The 24,324-nt window shown below is 36.6% G+C and overlaps 3 protein-coding genes across 3 annotated transcripts; 1 reads left to right on the forward strand and 2 right to left on the reverse strand.

Annotated features, from left to right (window-relative positions):
• The first annotated feature begins 920 nt into the window (after positions 1–920).
• LOC112024481 (kiwellin-1-like) lies at positions 921–1,928 on the forward strand. The gene has a single exon (XM_065780424.1). The coding sequence runs from the start codon at positions 1,057–1,059 to the stop codon at positions 1,621–1,623; it is 567 nt and encodes a 188-aa protein (XP_065636496.1). The 5' UTR covers positions 921–1,056; the 3' UTR covers positions 1,624–1,928.
• A 984-nt stretch (positions 1,929–2,912) lies between these two features.
• On the reverse strand, positions 2,913–8,315 carry LOC112024480 (FT-interacting protein 3). Its single transcript, XM_024057107.2, has 2 exons — positions 8,007–8,315; positions 2,913–6,223 (listed from the first exon to the last, which is right to left on the reverse strand). Exon 2 carries the CDS (start codon positions 6,148–6,150, stop codon positions 3,109–3,111), a length of 3,042 nt encoding a protein of 1,013 aa, XP_023912875.1. The 5' UTR covers positions 6,151–6,223; positions 8,007–8,315; the 3' UTR covers positions 2,913–3,108.
• Positions 8,316–16,467: 8,152 nt separating this feature from the next.
• LOC112024482 (uncharacterized) lies at positions 16,468–17,064 on the reverse strand. Its single transcript, XM_024057108.1, has one exon. The coding sequence runs from the start codon at positions 17,062–17,064 to the stop codon at positions 16,468–16,470; it is 597 nt and encodes a 198-aa protein (XP_023912876.1).
• Positions 17,065–24,324: the final 7,260 nt, after the last annotated feature.

Below are 24,324 nucleotides of genomic sequence, written 5' to 3' on the forward strand. Positions count from 1 at the left end.
AGGATGCACACTCTTCTCTCTTTGAAAATCCTTATTAAAAATGTGTTTAAGGTTTCCTTTATATACTAGAAGAAGTAGATCTGAAACCCTAATCCTTTTTGAGCTTGAACTGCTGTTGGGCCGAACTTAGAAGTCTACAGACCCGTATTTCGATCAATCGAGCCTATCTCTTGATTGATCGAACTAGGCGAATTTTAAAATCTTCTTTATGCAACTTACTTGTTTTTTAATCTTAACTTGAATCACCTTGAGCATAGTCTAATAGTACCTATAAACTCTAGGATTTATATCTAGATAAGTTTGTATTCACGATTTACCAATTGTTCTAAACTTTTAGAATCTAACACATTATATCTCACACCCCATCACAATCTCACAATACACACTATTAAGGGGTCATGCCAAGAAGGAAAACTGGGTTTTATGACTATTGTCTCCCAAATTTATCATTAAAAAAAAAAAAAAAAAAAAATCTTTAAATGGCACCAATTAACTCCCTGTCTCAAGTTTAAGATGATTCATAAATAATTGAATGCCCTAATTCGTAATTTCCTTCCCTTTTATTTTTTTTCCCGCATCACATTGAACTCTATTTATGCCCAATCAATGTTGTTATTTGTCTTGAATTAAGCAAATTTGCATCTCAAAGCTCATTGGCTGGCCGCCATAAGATTCTAAAGGACAGATACAGTTTCCTCTGGTTGAATAAACTAATGTCATTCATTAATGTAAATGCACAAAGGACACTCATCAGAAGTTCAGAACATACAAAATTAAGGCATGTTATGTATATGGTGGCGTAATTGACACGCCCTTTTACATGATTTTTGTGATCCAACTTGTCTCGGTTTGTTCCATTCCATGATACACTTGGCACCAAATGAGATTTCAAAGAAGAGTAATACTTCCTGGAAATAGAAGACTACAAAAATGTCATAACTTGAATTAAAAGAAAGCTATTTTAGGAAGTTCATCCCTATATATAGCCTACCGTAAGTTGAACATCTTCACACTAAAACATCACCAAAGTAAGAGGAGAAAAAAAAAACATAGAAGATGAAGAATCAAATTTGTACTGGTGTCTTTGCTCTCTTCTTTCTGCTTCTTGTTACAAAATGGTCAAGCGTTGAAACTCAGACTTGCCAGCCTAGCGGCAAGATAAGGGGGAGAAAGGCTCCTCCAGGACAATGTAACAAAGAGAATGACTCTGATTGTTGCGTGCAAGGCAAACTTTACACGATTTACAAGTGTTCACCGCAAGTGTCTGGCCATACAAAGGCGAAGCTAACCATCAACAGCTTTGAGAAAGGTGGGGATGGTGATGGACCATCTGAATGTGACAATCAGTACCACTCAGATGACACACCTGTGGTGGCACTGTCAACAGGGTGGTTCAACAATAAGCAGAGATGTTTAAACTATATTACCATCTATGGCAATGGAAGGAGTGTTCAAGCCAAGGTGGTTGATGAGTGTGAATCCACTATGGGGTGTGATGCTGACCATGATTACCAGCCTCCATGTCCTAACAATATTGTTGATGCCTCTAAAGCAGTGTGGAAGGCCTTGGGAATACCAGAAAGTGATTGGGGAGACTTGGACATATCCTGGCCTGATGCTTAAATTAAATTCCAACATATTTTAAGTATACTATGCCAGAGTGAAGCTTAATTTGTTGTGATTGTTATGTTTGTGTATATGTATTGCGGCTATTGCCTATGCAAAAAGAAAAAGATTGTTATGTTTGTGTATAATCGTACTATGATGCATTGAAGTAAGAATACAGTGTATGTTTATTTTGTTGTTTTCTTTGTCTTTTTATATTTCTTGGTTATTCTAAGTATTTAGTGCACTATATCCTGTAATTATATCTTCAATATACCTTATACAGCATCTATTTGCCCTCTTATTGCAAGTTCATAAAGTGAATATGTACGAAAAATTCTGTAAATGTACCAATGATCTCACCAAATTCATGGAAAAGAAACTTTGGACTTATACAAAACCTACAACAAGATTTCTGCCTTAGATGGTCATCAGGAATTCATCACCATATTCAACCAATTTGTTGTATGACTTTCCGCCAATTTGTTGACTTTCCGATATATAGTAGTACGATGTATATAATTTATGGTTAACTTTTTTTTTTTTTTTGGTAAAAAATTAATGGTTAACTTTGCAATCTGCAAATGTCACTATCTTTATTTTATTTTATTTTTTATTTTTTATGATGTTAGTTCCAATTTCCCTCCATTTGAAATGGATCTATTTCATAATTCAAATTAAATATTGCAAATATAAAGGAATAGTCAGTGCCACATCATTTAAATTTTAAATGATAAGATATCAAATCATGGAAATAATTCTTAATCATGTAATGGACTGGTCCATTTCAAGTAAAATAGAGATGATCATATTCCTGCCATCAAACAAAAATGTAGCTTTGATAGGGTAAACCTTGAAGAATCTTTACATAGATTGCTGTAAAACTGGATGACATATTTAAGCCTAATCACCAATTTTCCCTTAGCCCATACCCTTGCCCAACATTGCACTCGATTTGGTTGAAATGCATTTCTTACCTTTGAGGATCAGAAGCTTTCACCGTTTAGCGCAAATCACATCAGAATGGTAAATTATCTATTTTATTCTGGAGAAGCCATTAAACTATTCTCAGACGGCTCTGAGTTTTCGAAGTTCAGGTCAAAGTAGCTAAAAACCATGACCAATTAATATTCCAGAAGCCAGTAATATTCCAGTTGAATTTATTCAAGTAACATTGACAGAAAAGCTGCTACTTGGGAAGTAATCCACTTTCAATCAGGAACATAAACATGTGGTTTCCACCTTGAATAAACCATCCCATAATATGATAAATCAAGCACCAACATAAGAATTTTGTAAACATTGGATGCTAAACATGACAACTATAAATAAATAACTACCATCGAGTATAAGGCTTGCATACATACATCTTTATCAACTTCCACAACCAGACAGAAATAGGAGATAGAACATTTACAATTACTGCCAATTACTTCCAAATAAATCCGAGACCCAAAACACAATGGCAGTAGAAACTTTTTACAGAAAATCCCAACAACCTGTCTACAACATGCTATCAGTCCTAGCCGGCAGCCGACGGAAGAAATTAACAGGTAATGATGGCATCTTATGACGAAACCTGGGGTGCCTCAGGAAGTAAAACCCAGACAGAAGAGTCAGCACCTGGAAAGGTGTTACATACAACACAATGGCAGCTGCAAAACAGAAGATCATATATATAAATGTGGCACGAGGATCTCGCCAGCTTAGGAGGGCCTGGACACGCTCCAGTTGGGAAGCCACATCACCCACAACAGTCTGAATTTTCCCGGCCACTATCCTTAGCCGATCATACCTTGCCCGAACAATGTCAGTCCCCCGACTGGTTGGAAATGCATCAAATTCTTCATCAAGCTCATCAGGGTGCACTGCATCTGCATAAGAGATTCTTGTGTCCATGTGGGGAGGGTATCTTGGGCGGTACCGGAAATTCCAAGCTCCTATCACAAACATGTATAGAAAAACAGTTGGCAGAATCAGCTCTGGGAAACACACCAGCATCACAAAGAGAACATGTACTAACACCGTCGTGATAGGGTTCTTCCACATGCAAACATCACCAAACCACCTTCCAACTGATAGTAATCCTGAGAAAACTGTCATCAACCGAAAAAAGTTCGCCTTACTACGCCTCATGCTCCAAAGATGAGAGTTTGCATCAGACATGTACTCAACTATCTCCTTCCTAACAGGGGGTTCTGCTCGACCAAGCCTAGCTGCCACTATGTTTACAGCCTGGTGACGCAGCCATTCCTGCTGCATCACACTCAATGGCCTTACGTAATGCATCTTTGGGAGAACAGGTCGAGTGTATATAAACATCATGCTCATCAGTGATGTGCTCGAGAACCGTATTGCTAGATGTATTTCACCCATTTTTTTGACACCAGAGGGGTGAAGGACTAGCAATGGATACGAGTGAGTGTAGACTCGGCCAGTCTCAAGAGTAGAAATTCGAATTCGAACTTTGCCAATTTTCATATCTTTGTTACCATTTGAACCACCAATCAGGCTGTTATCAAAAACCCCCACACTGAGAACCGTGGCTGGATCATAGACTTCCCAAGTGTACTGCTCATTGTACTTTGGGCTCAAGCTGTTGACTATTGTTCGAGTCCTGACCCACTTGTTCCCATACTTTGCTACACAATAAGTGTCTGATGTGCCCTTACCATCCCTTGTTTTCATAGGATGGAGCCCACCAGCATTCAGAATGCCAAGTTCCAAAACACCTATTGATTGCTTCCAAAGGGGCCTTGCTGAAGGTCGGAGGTCACTACTGTAGTGAGTAGGCTCATCCAGCACATGATACCCTCCTTCAAGACAGATACTGACATGGAGTCTACTAGAGAACTTGTCTTTCTCTTTCTTTCCATGATCTCCATCCATTGCGGCTGACATGGACTTCTCAATGTTGACCCAATGGCTTCTGATCATTCGGTTATCAGCACGCCTCTCAACTCTGATCAAAGGTATAACAACCTTCCCAATGGTCTCATCTTTGTTGGGACCTACACGATCTTCAATTGAAAGGATCAGATGATCTTCAAATGGTTCAGCAGCAACAAGCATGAATTCCTCATTCCAGATTGCATTCGAACCCCTAGCTTGAACCACTTTTGTCTTCAATAACTGACCACCAATTTGTACCCTAACATATGCATCCGGAAAACGAGACTTTTCAGATACAACCAAGTCTTGTGCCTCAATTACATTGACACGAACATACCACAATCTTGGTGAATGGTAAACTTTAGAGCGGAGATGTGAGGAGAAGGCTGAAGAGCCATCAGAGGAAGTAAATGTATCTGAGTGCCAAGCATCAGGAAAAGCCTCATCAGCTTGTGTGCCATACCAGACAGCAAGCATCAGCTCCCCCGCTTTCCTCTTCTCCCCACTCTTGTCTTCAAGTCTATACCATTCTGGAGCCAAAGGACTATCAGGTGGAACCCGTGTAGGAACTTCATTGAGATCAAACTTCAAACGCCCAACAAAATCATCTTTTAGCATATCCTTGTCCTTCACTACAACATCTAGGCTAGACCACTGTATATTGTCCTTAGCAAAGGCAAACACCTCATTCCACTCAGGATTTTGTTTTTTCTCAAAGTGCTTTGTAATTCCTTTGAAGTTCCCAAGTTTTACTTCAACAAAAGGGTCGAGGCTCCCTGTCACATCCTTAGAAGGAAGATCACGAGCTTTCACAACACGTACAAAAAGGTAACGTATTGGTTCAACAAGATCATATGTGCTGGATGGCCTATTTGTACGTATTACTCGCCCCCCAACAACCCGACCCCCTCCAAGGTGAGGACTCGTCTCTTTAAGTGAATAATCGTCAGATTGTGATGATGGACCCGAGTACATGTGAACAACTTTTGAAACCTGCGGTTCAGATTTCATCGCTTGCACCCCATAGTCGAAACTTGGCTGGGTTGACATGGGGGGAATGTTAAGCTGCTGTGGCTGTGCAGGATTCAGATTAGGAAGGTGATGGAATGTGTGTCTTGACTCGGCTTTTTCATTGGAGAATGGGTTTGGAACAAAACTAGGAACTTGTTTGTTAGGGCCTTGACCTTGGATTGGACGTGATCCTGAATTCAGAGAGGCTTCCATTGCAGGAAGTGGATTTGAAGATCGTATAGAAGGGTCATCAGTTACAAAGACTTTCAGACCAAGCTCTCCTTTTACACGTGACAAAAAGCTTTTTTTTTCCAGAGGGTAGTGCAAAACAACAGCATCAGAATATGGCACAAATGATGTCCCTGTGAGACGAACCCTTCCAAGGAAAGATCTGCTATTGTTGGCCTTATTATAGCTATAAACATAAGCATCAAGGGTGAGGTTAGAGAGGTTATTTGGATCAGAGACATTGAAGTAAAAGCTTTCATTCCAAACAGGATTCAGGTCTTTTTCTTTAGTAGTGGTACGAAATTTTTGTCCATCAAAGTGGAGCTCCACATAAGTATCAGATAAGCCTTGCCCATCTTTGGCTATAAGGTCATGCGCACTCACAACCTCAATCCCTAGTTTGAGATTACTCATGGGTTTTTCAATTAAAATTGACAAGAGACTGATAAAATAAATATTGCAGAACTTGGCAGGGGAGATGGAGAACCTGAAAAGGAAGGAGCAAACAGTTCAATATTGGTAAAAATAACCGACATAAACAGTCAGGAGAAGAAGAAGAAGAACCAAACAATTCGCACAAATGGATTTGAATACTAAACAGTAGAACATGTTAAAATTTAAATATCAACCACACTAACAAAAGAGAAATTTGTTTTACCTAGTATACCTACCATAAATCGATATTCAAGATGACAGTGATCCAATTCAATATCTTCGAAAAGAAAAGTAAAGGGTACAGGTTGAAGATATTTAAGTTAACCATGAAAACCATGGAATCTAAATGCAACTCAACTTAATGTAGTACATTTCCAACTATCTAGAGTCGATACATTAATCCTGTTTGCCATTTTGATCAACGAGGGTGCACATTTTCTGTTAATGCAGAACCCATAGGTCTTCTAATACTGTCTCAAGCTCGTCATTTACTACCCCTAAGCTGATGGGAAGCATGAACTTAATTATTTAATCAAATCTAAAATTCCTGCTCACAGTGTGCACCCATACTCAACCTCAATGAGTAGGGCTAACACCTGGAACTTTTTAACTTTGAATAGGAGGTAATAGAGTGACGATGCCATGATAAATTACATTTTTCCCAAATTACTAGGCTGGTGGGAAGTAATAAATTTAATCATCCAATAATCTAACCCCTTGTATCCATAGAGTGTCTTTTACTGATTCCCCAATTATCTGACCAGGAGACAGTGCATCAGGCATAAAGTAAAGGCAATAAATTTCATGACTCCTTAGCGAAGCTAACAAGATTCAAGACTACCTTGAACCCCCTTTTTTTTTTTTGGAGCAAAAAAACATTTTAAGACTACTTAACAAAGGCATTAACTTCCACATACAATTATTGTAAATTTAAAAATTATGCAGCAGAATATGGGGTTCGAACATAGAATGTTTTCTCTTACAATAGTTTCTTTTGATTTCCCTCATACTTTTCAGTAACCAAAAGTATCATATATTACCATGAAACTCCTAAGAAACATAAGAACAAAACAAAAACTGGTAAAAAAAAAAGGGGTAATTTTAAAGAAAATAATAATAAATCCATAGGTTCCTTTAAAAACATAAAGAGAGCAAAAAATTTATGTAGCTTTCCCTTCAACAAAGTCCACAAAAAGCTTCAATATTCTCTAGCTTTCTAATAGAACCCACGGATTACAATAGAACAAATTTTTAAAAATGAACATAAAAAGGAATAAGCATCAAAAAGCCCTTAACTTTTCCTTTAATTATTTTTAGATTCCAACTACAATAAAAAAGGAAGACAGGATATACAGAGTCTTCAAAAAAGATCTCATTTTTCATCGGAACAGAACAGAAAAGATTTTTTCCGATTCTCTCTCATGAATCGGATCCTCCAAAAAAAATTTAAGAAATTAGTGAATACGCAGAAGCAGAGAACCCAAAATCAATTTTCCGGGAAAAACTTTTTGCTGAAACAAACAGATGAACAGACAACTAATCTAATCCATCCGGTTATTCAAAAATTCCAGGGAATACTAAAAACCCAGAAGCCAAAAGCTACCTTTTAAGGAAAACTTTATACCCAAAAACAAAAAATTTTTAACTTTTCACAAATGGGTCAAAGAAACCATTTAGCTCAAAAGTCCAAAACACAGCATATTACATATACCATAAAACAAAAACAACAAGCACACATACATGCATACAAAATCATTTACAGCTGATTAAATTCAAACCCCATGTGTAAAACAAAGTTAACGATCATACCCAGAAAGAAGAAAAGGCAAACGCACCTTAATTAGAGCTACAGAGTTTCACTCAGGAGATGAAGAGATAAGCTCAGAGAAGTTGACGTTAAGCTAAGCTGAGCATCAAAGACTCAAAGAGCCTAATATGTAACAAAGAAAAGAAGCAGAAATGAGAGCCCAGGAACTTTCTGAGATGGTTCAAAAAGAAAGAGAGAGAGAGAGAGAGAGTCGTCGAAAACGAGTAAAATGGTTCAAAACTAAAGAGATAGAGAGAGAATATTGATTATATGAACAGAAAGGTCTAGGTCTACTTTGTGAATTGTGTGTGTGTAAGTGATATTTGTCATTTTGTCTTTGTTCATTTGTGCTTCTGTTTTTAGGCAGACTATAAAAGCAGAAAACATATGGAGACGAATTTCTAGGTTATCGTGAATGTGCTGCTGTGCATGGACTCGCTGCACTGGTCAAACACGTGTTTGTGAGTCTCTCCACCAATAAAATTGTAAAGTTATAACTTCCTTGCTAAGCTTTTTTTTTTTTTTTTTGACGGAGACGGGAGGTCTTATTTAATAAATAGTTTATACGTCGCCAACAACCGACCCTCGGCGTTTAGTCCTTTACTTGTCCTCCATTCTCTTAAAAATTACTATAGTTTTTTATTATAACTTTTTTCTTTTTTTTATGTGTATTTATTTTTTTTAAATAGATAATTATTTTATATTACTTAAGAGAGTATGTTATGTATAATATAACTTGTCTCACCTTTCCTTAAAAATTATCATAATTTTTGAGTGAAGTTATGATATGCTTTTATATTAAAACCTCTTTCTTTTTTTCTTCACCCTTGTGTGTGTTTCTTTTTTTTAAAAAAACTCCGAGGCGGTCCAAATTCTCACATATTACAAATATACAAAACTGAAACAGTTACTTATTTGTAATACAAAACTGAAACAGTTACTTATACAGACCAAAATAAATAAATAAATAAATAAATTCAGAGTTAATACCTTGTTCAGTTTTGCTAGATGCACCATTCATGGCACTTTTGCAATTTTTTGCCACCTGTATCATGCGACAAATTGAAGTTGGTTGTGCATAAACTCATTATTATTTTTACCAGTCACAGTCTAGAGACAGCTAGGTCAAGATGTGATTAAAAGTGTGTAATACATTTTCCGGGGAAAAAAAAAAATTAACACTTGTACTGTTTTTCATTTAGTTAGAGACACCTAAAAATTCTCATAAAATTTCAGATACTATTTTACTTAACTTGTGACTTGATTACATTACTTATATGTGAGGCCACTATTGATACTTGGTGCAAGGCAATTCAATAGCCACTTGGCACATGTATAAACTGCGGTAATTTGTGCCTCTAGACTTTTTCTTCTTCTAATAATCACTTACATAATTTGGGTCCACCACAGCACAATAAGAAAAAATAGAGTTGTGAAATTTTCCATAGAAATTAGACTTAACAGCCTTAGGCCCACAAATAATGTTAGGAATAGACCCAACTGCACTCCCAAGTCTGCACATTTTGATTAGTGCACCTATTTTTTCCCAACAGATACCCATAGTGGTCTAGGGTATAAGTACTAAAATTTACTCACAAGTTGACGGGTAAGCTTGGAAAATTGGTGTGTCCGTAGGCTGTAGACCCATATAAGAGAAGGAGAAGGTATCTCATGGTGCAACTCCAAGAGATAATCTTCCTTCTTTTTTTTCTTTTTTTTTTTTTAAAGTAGGTGAGACTCATATGTAGAGGTCTCATATGTTGTAAGAGAGTGACTTCATGGAGCTACTACCTAAACTAATATCCTGACCTACAAGCATTTTATAGGGGAAAATTGGAATTAAATATTAAAAATTTATATGAAAATATGTCATTTTAATTAAAATTTTAAATTATGTGGCACAATATAAATTGTTACATATAAGAAAGCACAAACTATATTATTGGGTTCATAAACTTTAGGCCATAAGTTATTTTATCTCCTAAAGCTTAAAAGTGATCATTTTCGGTAACATTTGACAAAATTAGCGAAGTTCCTTGTTACTACTTAATTACAATTGTCATTTGCATGTTTTAAGTAGTAATAGTTGGCAATAACCTCTTTTTTTTTTTTTTTAATAATTCAATACTATAATGAGATAGGAAGAATTTAAACCTTAGTCCTCATAATAAATAATAACAAGCTATACTATTGAACTACAAGGCTCTTAATGACAATAATTGTTAGAATGAAAAATGTCTTGGTTTTGCATATGTTTATTAAATCCAAAAATATCTCCTTAGTTCTAAAATATTATATTTATCCAAGTTATATAATTCATTATCTAAGTCAAAATTACTTTACCTCAATTAACATGGGGTGGAGTATTGTATCAAGTAAAAAAATGATAATGTTATGACTCGAACTCAGAGTATTACATGTGATACGTAATTTTCACGATTATAAGAATGTTTCACATTAAATGGAGCTACAAAATATCAAAGATTAAAAACCCAAAATGAAGAAGAAGAAGACGAAGAATGTGAGATCAATTGTCTTAATTGAATTTTTTTCAAATAATATTTCTATTATTTTTCTCCCTGTGTTTAACTAGGTTTAATATATATAAAAAATGCAACATGGACAACAAAAATCGAAAATCATTTTTGTAAGAAACTAACTAATGTTAAACCTTTTTTTTTTTAATGTTTATGTAAAAAGTGGAGGTGAGGGAATTTGAAGTTTTGAACCCAAGTTCATTTCATTAAAAGTACTGGACAATGTCATTGAGTTACAACCACAAAATTCTTGGTAAATAATGTTAAACTTAACCCCATAAAAGAGAAAAATGTCTCATACGTTGTGTTGTTGCTTGATCTTTGCCAAAAGGTCAAGAGAGGTGCACGTTATTATGTTGCTTTTCTTTTTTTAGTAATTCAATAGTTATAATGGTGAAGAAAAATTTAAAACCTGGACAAATCTATTGAAAATATTAAGACGTATCTTTTTTTTTTTTTTATTGAAAAATAAGATGTATAAGTTGAATTACAGAATACAGAACTCTTGATATTATTGTAAATTTGTAACGTCCTGCTACAATCATTATTGATCTCGTGCATAAATAAATAAGAGATATCATAACAAATGCATAAAGGTTGTCCTCAGTTCATATATATATATATATATATATATTTTTTTTTTTTGCTGATACACTCAGTTTATATATACAAATTATAAACACAAGCAATAAATGAACCTTCATTTATCTTTTAATAGTGGATTGGTGCTACTCACTCTACACCATGGCTGTTTAAAAAACACGTGTTAAGCGCCTCTTTGAGTCTTTGTGGCCTGATTTATTTAATAACGTATATTTGGGATAACTAAAAAGTACAAACATGCTTTTAGAGAACATCTACATATAAAAAGAGCCAATGGCTATATCTACAGTAAGTCAAGTTTTGGACACTAGCTACTAAAAACGCACTATTTTGGTCTTTTTAAAAAAAGCTTTGGGTCCGTTTAAATACATTTTATTTTGTTGAAAATTAAAAATTAAAAATATTGTAATAAAATAATTTTTAAATGTGTAAATAGTACCGTGAGACTCATTTTTAATATTTTTCTGAATAAAGTGGTTGTGTGTCTCGTGAACAGTGCTTAAACAGTACACAATGTCTTCTGCACAGTGTAATTCACGTGCTTGAATAGTGTAGGTTATTGTTCATAACCCTAAATGCACTGTTCATGTCCCATGAACAGTGCAAGAGGTGCTAAAAATAAAAAATAAAACGCAAAAACGCAAACGTAGGGGGAGAGATGCGCATCCAAATGCTTAGCGTTTGGGAAGCGCATTTTGCGCTTTCCATGTCTTGTGTTTGAGGTTTTTTTTTTTTTTTTTTGAGCCATGATTGTTGACTTTTCTATGTGAATAGTATACACCAATTGGTCATATGCACTATTTACAAGACCCACAAACCTCACTTTTTAGCAACATTTTCATTAAAAATGGGTCCTACGGTATTATTTACACATTTAAAAATTATTTTGTAACAGTATTTTTAGTTTTCAGCTGTATCCAAATGGACCGTTGTCAAATTTCAATGGAAATACACACCACTTCAATTTGGTAGGCTGAGATATTTCTTTATATTTTTTTAATTCGTACACCAGCTTTTTTGTTTTGAGAAGTAATTTGTACGCAAGCTTGGTTTGATTTACATGTTTTTGTTTTTGTTTTTAATATATATATATATATATATAATATATATAAATTAAAATGCCATCATATTTTCACAATTGTTATTAATTCCTTTCAAAATAAAATAATAATATATCATATTGGAACTAACAATAACTAAAAGTAAATGTATTGTGAAAGAAAAAAAAAATGCTATGTCCACACTATTTTTCATAACAAATTTTAGTAAATTGTTATTCTAATTTAAACTTAACAATGAAATTATTTTTTTGTCCATCAATAACAACCCGTAACAACCTACTACTTATGATTTGTCATAAAAATATTGTGGACATAACATTCTCTTGTGAAAATATAGACATCTTGTTGTCATCACAATATTTTCATAATTGCTGAGATGTCAATTTTTTACAATTCAAACTAAAATATACTAAAGTTATAAAGATAATATGAAAATGTTATGCCATTCTTTCTATTTTCTAGAAATTTTTTTACTAGTCAATTTTTGTTGAGCCAAAATTCACTTTTTAACGTACAGTTTTCTTGGGTTGAATTTTTGTATTTTGTTTTGTATATATAATTTTTTTTCTTTATGCACCATTTTAAGTAAAAACACATAATTTTACACACATACACACACACACAAAAACCAAAAAACAAAAACAAAGACAAAAACAAAAACTTAGGATTAAACACTTTTCATCCTTTATGTTTGGGGTAGTTCACAATTCCTTCTTAAACTTTAAAATCAAGAAATTTCCCCCTTAATATTTTGGAAAATAGCAAATATGTCATATCGTTATTCTCTCAATTAAAACCTAATGAAAGCTTACGATTCTTAAAATATTTTATTGTGTAATGTTTAAAAAAATACTCCCATTAAATTTTAACATCCCAAAAATTTTCTTCACATATTTTGAGTTTTAGATGGTAGTAATGCTTAGAAAGTTGGAATGGTAATATAAGGTGCTTTATTTATTACTTATAGAACATTGATTTTCTAGATTTAAATCTTTGAAATTTATAATTTATCAAATGGAAATTTCAATGACACGTGCCTCTTGTTATCGTCTTTTTTTTATTTTTCTTTTTTCTTCTTTTCTTGCCTAAAACGGGTGTTCATTAAAAAATAATTAAGCTAAAGATTGCACCTAGACTCATGTAGAATGATAAAGAAGAAAGTATGAAATGACAAAATTTTGATTGTGTATGATTGAAAGTATTTGATGAAGAGTTTTAATTATAGCATATGACATCATATATTACAAAAATTTAAATATTGCGACAAGATTTTAGCAAAACTCAATTGCTTATTGTTGGAAAATGATGATATTCGTTATCATTCTTAAAATTTTTTATTGAGTGGATATTACCTTTAGCAAATAGATATCGAAATTCTTATACATAAAGATTAACTTTGTATGACATACATTTTTTATGTATATAATTTCATGCTTCTTAAAATAAAAATTCAATCTTAATATTCTCACTCTTAGTAGTACTTACATTTGCCAACAAGCCAAGGCAAACCGAGTTAGATTTATAGGGCAAAACTCAAAAGTGAGAAGTAAACTTAAATTCTAAACCTTTCGTAAAGTTGTTTTAATTTTTTTTTCTTCTCTTTTCTTTTTAATGGAAAATGCTAAATTTATTGTTAATTCTAATAAAAAAAATTATAAATTAACATAATAAAAAATATAATTAATTGTCAACAAAATAATGTAAATAAATTTTTAAATATTTTATGTAGGGTCTGTTTTTGTAGCCCAAGCTCAAAGGATATGGGTTAAAGGCCCAACGAACTCAGAACAATGAATTTGTAGAGAGTGGGCGAAAGAGCTGGGCTGGTTATGAAGTAGACGGTGGTGGGCTAGATTACTTGTAGTGAGGATAACACGAAATAATGCTCAAACAACTCCATGAATGAATGTCCGAAGAGGTGTTTTATTGAGTGAACAGTGATTACAACATTCAGAGTTACAATCAAGCTTTTCTCCCTCTTTTTCTCCCCCACCTCTTATTAGGGACCCTTCTTCTTTATATAGCATCCTCTCCCATCATCTCTACCGTCCACCTGTTCTTCATCTGCGTGTCCACTCAAGTGCACGTCATGTCAGGTGTCTGCTTTAGTTCTTGGTGAGTGGCGGTAGCTGAGGTTGCACTGTTCAGGGGTTTTCTCCACATAAATGCGGCCAGAAAAGCTGTTGCAGCGTATTAAATACGGTGGTGGCAGCTTTTCCTTTAGGTATCTTATTGTTCTGATCATCCCTAGACTTACCCAGAACTTATCATTATCATTGGGATCGCTGGGAAGACTGTGTGGACCTTCTTCACGTTTGTTTGATCAAGACTATTTGTGGCCGAGGAGTGAGACGTCTTCGGACATGTGGTGGTCTCTTCGGATAGTACTCTCCCTCTACTTCTGGGCTTCTTGCCTTCAAATGGGCCGTTCCTACCCAACTATATCTCTTCGGAAGTATGATACTTCTTAACCCGGTACTCCAGGCCCGTTAAGCGGCTCTCAGTTTTTACCCCCCACATTTTATTTTTTAAAATAATTGATTCATCAATTTTCAAAGGCTTATGTATTAAATTTTATGGTATTCCTAATTTCATTTTTCTAGAGACGAAGTAATATAAGACTAAGAGGGGCTATGGCCTCCTTTGAAAATTTAAATTTATTATATATATAAGATTTGAAAGTTTAGGTCCAAAAATTCATACTTGATCCCCTCAAAACTGAAACTGATCCAAAGTACCCAAAAATTATAATGATAACTTGTCTCATATTTGAAGCTTACCCGTCCCAAAATAAAAAAGAAAAAATTTTATTTTATTGATAAGTAAAAAAAAACTCCTTATTTATTAGCGCTCCCCCCCCCCGCGCCCCCAAAATTAAAAAAAAAAAAAAAAAAAAAAAAAGTCTCTAAGCTAGTTACCACCCTGGTATCCATGTCACCTATGAACTTTAAGAAATTATTGAAGTATTTGCGAATTGAGCGCCAATGGCTAGTAAAAACCATAAAATCAATCATCTACAAACTTATTTATAGAGTGTTTGTACTTGTACTTACTTTTCAAGCTTCTAGTGCAACTAAAATAAGCATTTCCAATGGTAGTGTTCATTGATTATTGTGGTCGGGTTTTGACATTTTTTCCCTCCACATTTATCTAGTTGTTTTATAAAATTTGACTATCACATTGAGGAAGGGACAAATTCAAAAAAAAATTCAAACAAATTATTTAATTTTGTACATTGAAAAAATTTTTATAAATAATTTTCGATGATTTTTGGGGCTTAAAAGTTTCATTCATCAAAAAATAAAGTTTCATTTTGGTAGATCATAAAAGATTCAATTAAAAAGTATCGTGTCTTTACATCTGTTTATATTTCATTAATACAGAGTAGAGTATAAATTGATTCTCGAAAAAAAAGAGTAGAGTATAAATAATTTTATTTTTCAAATAGTAATTTTGTTTTGAAATTTAGTATTTTCTTTTTATTGAATGATCAAAATTTTGTAATCCATACTTTTGACCTTTCCTTCTTATTCTGAGAATTGGAAACAAATGAATGTAATCCAACGGTGAGCGAGTGTTGGACATTCGTGTGCCACTGCAAGTATAATTATCAATACTGGCGTGCTATACCAATACCTGTTCAAAATCCAACAGAGAAGAATAGTTTTGTGGATTTACATCATGTGCAAACTAGGTGCAATACCTTGGGTATTGCACCTGGTGCAATTCACCTATTCCCTTCATAATTTTTTTACTTTTTGTTTATTAGGTAAAGAACACATTTTTCAGACTCTCTGAGAGTCGTTGGAAAGTCAAAATCAACTCTCTGCCCACTGTCTTTTTTTTTTTTTGGGGGGCATGTGGCTACTTCCTGCTGGCTAGCAGCCCGGTTCACGGAACCATCAAAACCAAAAGAAAGCAAAGCCAAACAACATGGCCCCACCCATGCCAGGATGGAGATGCTGACCCTAATTTCCCAGTCTTGTTGAAATGATTTAGGGTATTTTACAAAATTTATCATTCATATTTTTGAACGAGAAAACATATAACTTTTGTAGACTAATTAAACCTCTTTACACATATAAATTTTAGTCTTACACCAAGCGTTTTTACTATATATTTAAAGTAATTTTTTATTTTTACCAAAAAAGAAAGTAATTTTTTATTGTTAATTTCATTTATATTATTATTATTTTGAAAATAGACTTCCATTCATATAACTGCGAAAATGGAGTACAACGGAGGGAAAACACAGGTATAGACAAATACATTTAAAGGAAAGAAAAAACTAGGAAGGCTCCTTTTGGTGGAGAAGGTATTGTAACACCGGGGAGGTGACTCCTTTCCAGACCTGTGTAGTTCTTGAAGTTCGAACAAGCTGAGCAAGGTCATGAGCAACTTTGTTGTGTTCCATTTTCAAGTGCCGAAGGGTCCAGCTTGGGAAAGAGGAGAGGAGGCCGAGAATTCCATGGAGGATGTGTCCCAGGGGGCCACCTATTTTCTTTGCATTTAAGGATTCCATAATGGTGAGGGCATCAGATTCAAAGGCAGCCCGTGTGATATTCATCTCCAGAGCAAGTATTCCTTGTTCAAGAGCAATGGCTTCCACTGTGTCAGCTTGGTAGCAGCCAGGGAGGACTTTGCTCATAGCAGAAAAAACATGGCCAGAAGAGTCTCGGATGGTAATTCCTATGCTTGAGGGGCTGCTGTCATGGGAGGCTGCTCCATCCACATTTATTTTGAAGGTGCCAGGAGGGGGGGACAGTCCAACACGTGGATGGATTGGTTTTTTGCTGGAGAGCAGAAGATAAGGCTCCTTTGTAGTTAATGATAGTTCTCTTTGCAGTCTCCCATATTTGGTTAGGGGTTGTTGAGGTTGAGTCATGGACTGTTTGGTTCCTGTTGTACCAGATGGACTAGGCCGTGACGAAGAAGGTTTCTAAGTCTTGATTGGTGCCACTGGTGGTGAGCTGAAGAGCTAGATCAGTGAAGTCCCCATAATTGGCATCCAGGTTCACGAGACAGTTTTTCCAATTACTCTAAACCACTTTAGAAATGTCACATTTCAAGAGGGCATGCATAGTACTTTTGGGGCATAGATCACAAATGGGGCAGATACCATCTGTACTCACTCCTCTAGTTTTTAGGTAGTGCAATGTGGGGAGGGCATTCATGCATGCATGCCAGACAAAGATTCTGATCTTGGCAGAGATATTGAGATGCCACATTCTTTTCCGGAGAGGGAAGCATGGGTGATCTCTTGAGCTTTCACCCCCATTAGATGGATGGATAATGGGGAGTGCTACATTGTAGGCACTTTTAACAGTGAATTCACCCTTCTTGTTCCCAATCCAGATTGTTTGAAATACTGAATGTAATTGTATTGTATTTCATTTATGAAAGAATGTACATAGATGCCTTTATATAGGAGGCATATGTGTGCAGTACAAGTAAATATGTGTGCTATACAAGTAACCTAACTGGGCCTAAAGCCCACAACATTATATATGTTAACAGCCCCCCTCAAACTCAAGGTGGATGTGAGACCAACTTGAGGTTGTCAACCAAAGTACGAAAGCGTCCCTTAGGATGTGACTTGGTGAAGATATTTGCAAGTTGATCTTTAGAGGAGACTGAGATCAGCTTGAGAGCACCATAGACAAGATGAAAACGGATAAAATGACAATCGATCTCAATGTGTTTAGTCCGTTCATGGAAGACATCATTGTGAGCAATATGAATAGCACTCTGGTTGTCACAATAAAGAGGAGTAGCAGAGGATGTAGATCCATCGTAGCAAAAGGAGCTCAGATGTGGTATCAGCAAGGGCACGATATTCTGCTTCAGTACTGGAGCGAGCCATATGAGTTTGTTTCTTACTTCGCCAAGATATCAGAGAAGAACCAAGAAGAAAGCAATAACCAGTGGTGGACCTGCGATCAGTGGGGTCTCCTACCCAATCAGCTTCAGAAAATGCACGGAGAGTAAGAGGAGACTGAGCAGAGTAGAAAAGACCATGGAAGATAGTGCCCTTTAGGTATCGAAGAATGCACAGAACAGCAGCATAATGAGTCGATCGTGGAACAGACAGATACTGGCTCACCTAGTGAACAGCATAAGAAATTTCTGGACGAGTGACAGTGAGATAAACTAAGCTGCCAACTAAGTGTCTATAAAGAGAGGGATTAGACAATGGTTTCCCCCCTGACGGAGTCAGATGCGCATTAAGCTCAACTGGAGTGTCAACAGTCTTGCTATCAGTGAGTCCAGCACGAGACAATAGTTCAAAGGCATACTTGGCTTGAGTAATATAAAGTCCATCTGTAGAATAAGTGATTTCAAGACCCAAGAAGTAGCTGAGATGTCCAATATCTTTCATCTCAAATTGCTGACTGAGAAAAGTCTTGAGTTCTTGAATGCCACTGAGGTCATCACCAGTTATGATCATATCATCCACATATAAGAGAAGTAAAATAATGCCTTTGTCAGTGCGACGAAGAAATAAGGCAGAATCATAGTGACTGGCCATGTAACCCAAGTGAGAGATGGTAGAGCTGAATTTGGCAAACCAAGCTCATGGAGCTTGTTTAAGGCCATAAAGTGCACGTCGAAGGTGACAAACCTTGTTTGAGTTAACAGAGAGACCAGGAGAAGGTTGCATATACACTTCTTCACTTAAATCCCCATAAAGGAATGCATTTTTTACATCTATCTGAAAAAGGTCACATTTACAGGCAGCAGCAACAGCTAAGAGGGCATGAACAGATGAGATACTAGCAACCGGAGCAAAGGTCTCTTCATAATCAATCCCATACTCTTGTGTAAAACTTTTTGCAACAAGACGAGTTTTGTAGCGCTCAATGGACCCATCAGAGTGAGTCTTAATCTTGTAGATCCACTTACAACCAACCACAGATTTTCCAGGAGGAAGTGTCACCAAATCCCAAGTATGGTTTTTAGATAATGCATCAAGTTCCTCTTTCATTGCAATCTGCCACAAAGGGTCAGTGGAAGTCTCACGATAGGTGTGAGGCTCATGTAATGTAGCAAGAGCAGTGTAACAATGATAGTCAAGTAAATGTGTAGGAATAGATCTTACCCTAGTTGAGTGACGAGGTGGAATGTCTTGTGCAAGATCTTCAGGCGGAGTAGGAGCAGAAGATCCAAGCTCAGGATTGGGGTTAGGTAGCTCGTCTTCAACCTGTTCATCTTCCACCTGTTCATTAAAGGGTGAAATAGGAAAGGGATCAGTGATATCTGGTGGTTGGACAGAGAAGTCTATAGCAACAGAATCAGGAGCAACTACAGGAGGATCAGGAGCAACTACAAAAGGAATATGTGCCTCATCTGGAAAAAGATCTAAGACAGAAGAGGAAGACAATGAAGCACTGAAATGAGAGAGCTCGACAAAGAGGCGATGTTCCCAAAAGACAACATTACGGGAGATACGAAGATGATGAGAGACAGGATCATAACACCTATACCCCTTTTGAGTTTCACCATAGCCAAGAAAACAACAAAGCCTTGACCGAGGCTCAAGTTTGTTATACTCACGTGGTTGAAGAAGAACGAAACAAGCAGAACCAAAGAAGTGAAGGTGGTGATAACCTGGAGGTGACCCAAAAAGGCGCTCATATGGAGTTTGATTTTGGATAACAGGACTTGGAATGCGATTAATAGTATGAACAGCATGAAGAGCAGCTTCACCCCAAAAAGGAGTAGGAACTTTAGCAGAGAGAAGGAGAGCACGAACAGTGTCAAGAATATGACAAAGTTTTCGTTAGGATCTACCATTTTGCTGAAAGGTACCTAGACAAGTTAGTTGATGAACAGTGCCATAGGAATGCAAAATAGCTTGGAAGACATATTGAGTATATTCAAGAGCATTATCAGATCGAAAAATTTTGATGCGTCTGGAAAACTGAGTTTCAACCATTTTTGCAAAATTAGAATATACTTCCAATAATTCAGAATGATGTTTCATATTAAAAATCCAGCTATAGCGAGAGTAATCATCAACAAAGACAACAAAACATCTAGACCCACCAATACTAGAGACAGAGGAAGGCCCTCAAACATTAGAATGAATAAGGTCAAAGATATCAGTGGATATGGATTCAATAGTATTGAAAGGCAAAACTGGTTGTTTTCCTAACTGACATGAAATACAATCAAAATTTTCTGTAGACACTAAACCTAACAAACCTCTAGAAGCCAATTGTTGTACTCGAGAAGAAGATGCATGACCAAGTCGAGCATGCCAAAGTGCAAGGGAAGGAGTGGAAGAAACTACAGCAGCTGCAGCAACAGAAACAGGAACAACAAGTGGAAGACGAAGGTTGTTCACGGGAAACATACGCCCAACTCTGGGACCGGTCCCAAGCTCCTGTCCTGTCATAGGATCCAGCACAATACACCCAAAATAATCAAAGGTAATACGATAATCCAACTCAGCTAATTGTCCCGCAGAAAATAAATTATAAGAAAGGTCAGGAACATTAAAGACTCCAGTAACCGAGAGGTTAGAGGTTGAAATTGAACCTATATTATGACCAGAGATTGTGAAACCATTTGCTGTGCGAATATTAAGAGGGTACGGTGCAGGTTTAAGGTCAGAAAATAAGGACGAGTGAAGTGTCATGTGATTGCAACAAGCAGAATCCATAAGCCAAGAGGTAGAAGACATACCAGATAAAGTTGAGAGAGAAGAAGAAGAAGATGCATTACCAACCATATGTATGACATTGGCGATGATATTTACAAGGTCAACTCTGGAAATGGAGAAAGTGGATCCAGAAGACTTAGACTGTGCAGAGACAAGAGCCATTGGTTGGACACTCTCAGTGTTAGCAACAGTAGCAGCAGAAATTGAAATAGCTGATTTGTTGCGATGATAACAAGTCTCAATATTGTGGCCAAAACGTTTGCAAAATTTGCAGAAACGTTTGATAGATTGGCCACGACGATTGTTGCAATAAGAAGAATACTTGTCCTTATTCTTCATTTAGAGGCAAAATTTGCAAAAAACAAACTGTAAAAATGAAATCTACGTGAAAAACTGGGTAAGGAGCACCTGAACTGCAAAAGCCAACTCTAGTCAAAAAGTCAACAATCAACACTAGTCAAAGTCAACTTAGAGTCAACGGTCAACGCTATCAGGTCAACAGATGACGTCAGTTGACGTGGTGGATGATGATGTCAGCAGATGACGTCACCTACGGCTGACGTCAGCAGGTACAGAACTGGCGCGTGGAGGAGTGTAACGGCGCGTAGAAGCACGTGAGAATGTCTGACGGTGCGTGGAGGCGCATAAGAAGGTCTGACGCCGCATGGCGACATGTGAGAAGGTCAGACGGTGCGTGGCAGCGCGTGATCTTCTCTACAAAATCTTTTGGAGGCTTGTGAAGGCACGTGCAAGCTCTGATGATGACGAGGTTTTCACGATTGAGTAGATCGGGGCGAGACAATCATTGTGGTACCTAAAAAGTACTTGTTGGAGCAAGATGCAAGGCGAAAACGATAAATGCAGTGGTCTGTGTGATGCGGGACTTCTCAACGACGGCGACTGTAGGTCCGGAGCCTAAGGACGACGGTTGAAAGATGTCGAAGGTTCTACGGCGAAAGGCTGCGGCAGTGGTTGTGACGGCGGAAGCGATGTTGAGAATAGTGACACCAATAAAGACAAGATTGCAAAGAAAAAGGTTAGAGCAGTGACTCTGATACCATGTTAGAAATACTGAATGTAATTGTATCGTATTTCATGATAAAAGAATGTACATAGGTGCCTTTATATAGGAAGCATATGTGTGCAGTACAAGTAAATATGTGTGCTATACAAGTAATCTAATTTGGCCTAAAACCCACAACACTATATACGTTAACAGGACACATCGTTGCTTCATATATGACCGAAGTAGCTGAGGTGGAGACATTAGAAGGTGGCAACATTAATGTATCACCCTCAGTGTTTTCCAACACCACAGATTCTTCAGGTAGGTTTACTAGGGTTGAAAACCTATTGTGCATGGCGGCATGATAAGGCTAATCAGTTGCAGGTTCAGGGGAGGCTAAGTGGTCAACAGGAGCAATGAGGGCTGATGGTGGATCCTGATCACATATCGCAAGAGTGGAATTCATGATGGTGAAGTCAAAGTGACGTGTTATGTTAGCAACCACTTTGGTCAATCATCCTACTTTAGTCTTAATTTCATTTCGGTGGTTGACATGCTTACGTGTCACAACAATCCAAGGGCCAAAGTCAGCTGGTGGGTTCATGGCTGCCTCGGCCTCGCCATTTGTATGAACTCTGATGTCCTAGTTCGAGTAAGTACAGCCATCCTTTACGTGTCCTATTCTACCACAAGCATTACACAAGTTAGGCAGATTTTTGTATTGGATGGGTTGAGAGAAGGTCCAGAAGGACCCAATAGTGATGTGATGCCATAGAGGCTTCTCCATATCTAGTTGAACACAAAGATGAGCAAACCGTCACCTAGCAATGGTATTTGTGATGGCATCTATTCTAATGAAGCGCCCTATCCTATTTCCAATGGACCTTAGTATTTTTGGGTGAAAAAATTCAATGGGTAAGTCGGGTAACCTTATCCAGGCAGCCAGGGATGTAACCGTTGCCTTAGCAGCCTGAAATTCAGGTTCCCACTTGTTCACAGACAAATAATGTTCACCCACAAACCAGGGTCCTCTCTCCAAGGTCGTCAGATAGTCCGTAAGTTGGGTAAACCTAACAAGAAAAAACTCATAGCCAAGGTCAATCATAGAGATAGTACCTTTGGGTCGCCAAATACCTGTGAGGCGTAAGAGCAAAGCTTTATAACCAAACGACTTACCCACCACCTTGACGATAAGGTTGTTCTTCCATGAAGCATATATCTTTTCTCTGACATGAGGAGGCAAAGGAATAGCCAGATCCAATGAATCCGTAGTGTCCCCAATAGGATCCATGATCCAGTCCTTGTCCACCCCTATAGGGCATGTGTCCGTGGCCTCCATTTCTGCATGCAGAAGGGCGTCCTTAAAAAATAATGACCCAGTGCTACTAGGTGATGATGTTTGCCCTGGAACTGCAACTGACTGATCCTGGTCATGGGCTAGAGAAGGCAAGGAAGTCTCGTCCTTTTTCCGAGTATAGTTCAATAGGGAAAGATTCTCTGGAGATTGCTTGGTAGTAGCAGTAGGAGAATGGCTATGCATGGTTCTTCTTTTTTATTATATTTTGTTCTTTGCTAAGTGTTTTCATTTGGTAAGGTTATATCAATGTAGTTTTCATATGGGCAGCAATAACATTCACCGAAAGAAAAAGTCATTTCAAACATTCTTTCTCATATTCTTGGTGAATACTATGGGGCTCTTTTTATTTATTTATTTTCTTTGTCTTTATCTTTTCTTTTCTTTTCTTTTCTTCATTTGAACTTGAAATCAAGTAGTGTGGATTGTGACTGTCCAATCCCAAAGATGGGGCAACTCATCACACTATAAATACACTTTTCTAAGAATTTACCATCACGAGCAAAATAAATGAAAATTATGTCCCCAACTTTACCAAAAAAACACACACAATAGGAGAGCTAGGAAGCCTTATTTGGGGCATACTTTTATTAGATAAATGGGGAGGAGGTAAGGGAAGATGAGGTTTCAATCCATACAATGGGCAATGGTTAATTTAAATTAAGATCCATCACGAATATAAATTTTATATATCCAAAAGTAGGAAAATACGTAAAAATTTTACAATTGTTTAGGCTTACACTTTTTGCTTAGGCCAAGTGGCGCTCACTCTCTAAAAAGAGTGAACAATTTTAGACCCCTTAAACCAACCAAATTAACCTAGTTAATTAGCCAAGTGATTAACTTAGTCAAATTATGCAAATCTAGGTTATCACAATCAAACAATCATATCAAGAATATAAAGCATCAGAAAAATAAATAACACAAAATATGATGACCCAGCAAACCACACAGTAAAAACCTGGGGAGGATTTGACCTAGCTATTCTCAAGGTAAACTTAAATCCATTATTTTGAAAGACTCGAAATTCATACAAAAAGACTTACAAGCTCCCCGCTTGACTTCCTAATGCTACCCACCAGTAGAACTTACTGACACGACCACGTGCAAGCTCCGAATC

This window comes from Quercus suber, unplaced genomic scaffold (genome assembly GCF_002906115.3).
Source record: "Quercus suber isolate HL8 unplaced genomic scaffold, Cork oak 2.0 scaffold_235, whole genome shotgun sequence".
NCBI classification, from domain to species: domain Eukaryota; kingdom Viridiplantae; phylum Streptophyta; class Magnoliopsida; order Fagales; family Fagaceae; genus Quercus; species Quercus suber.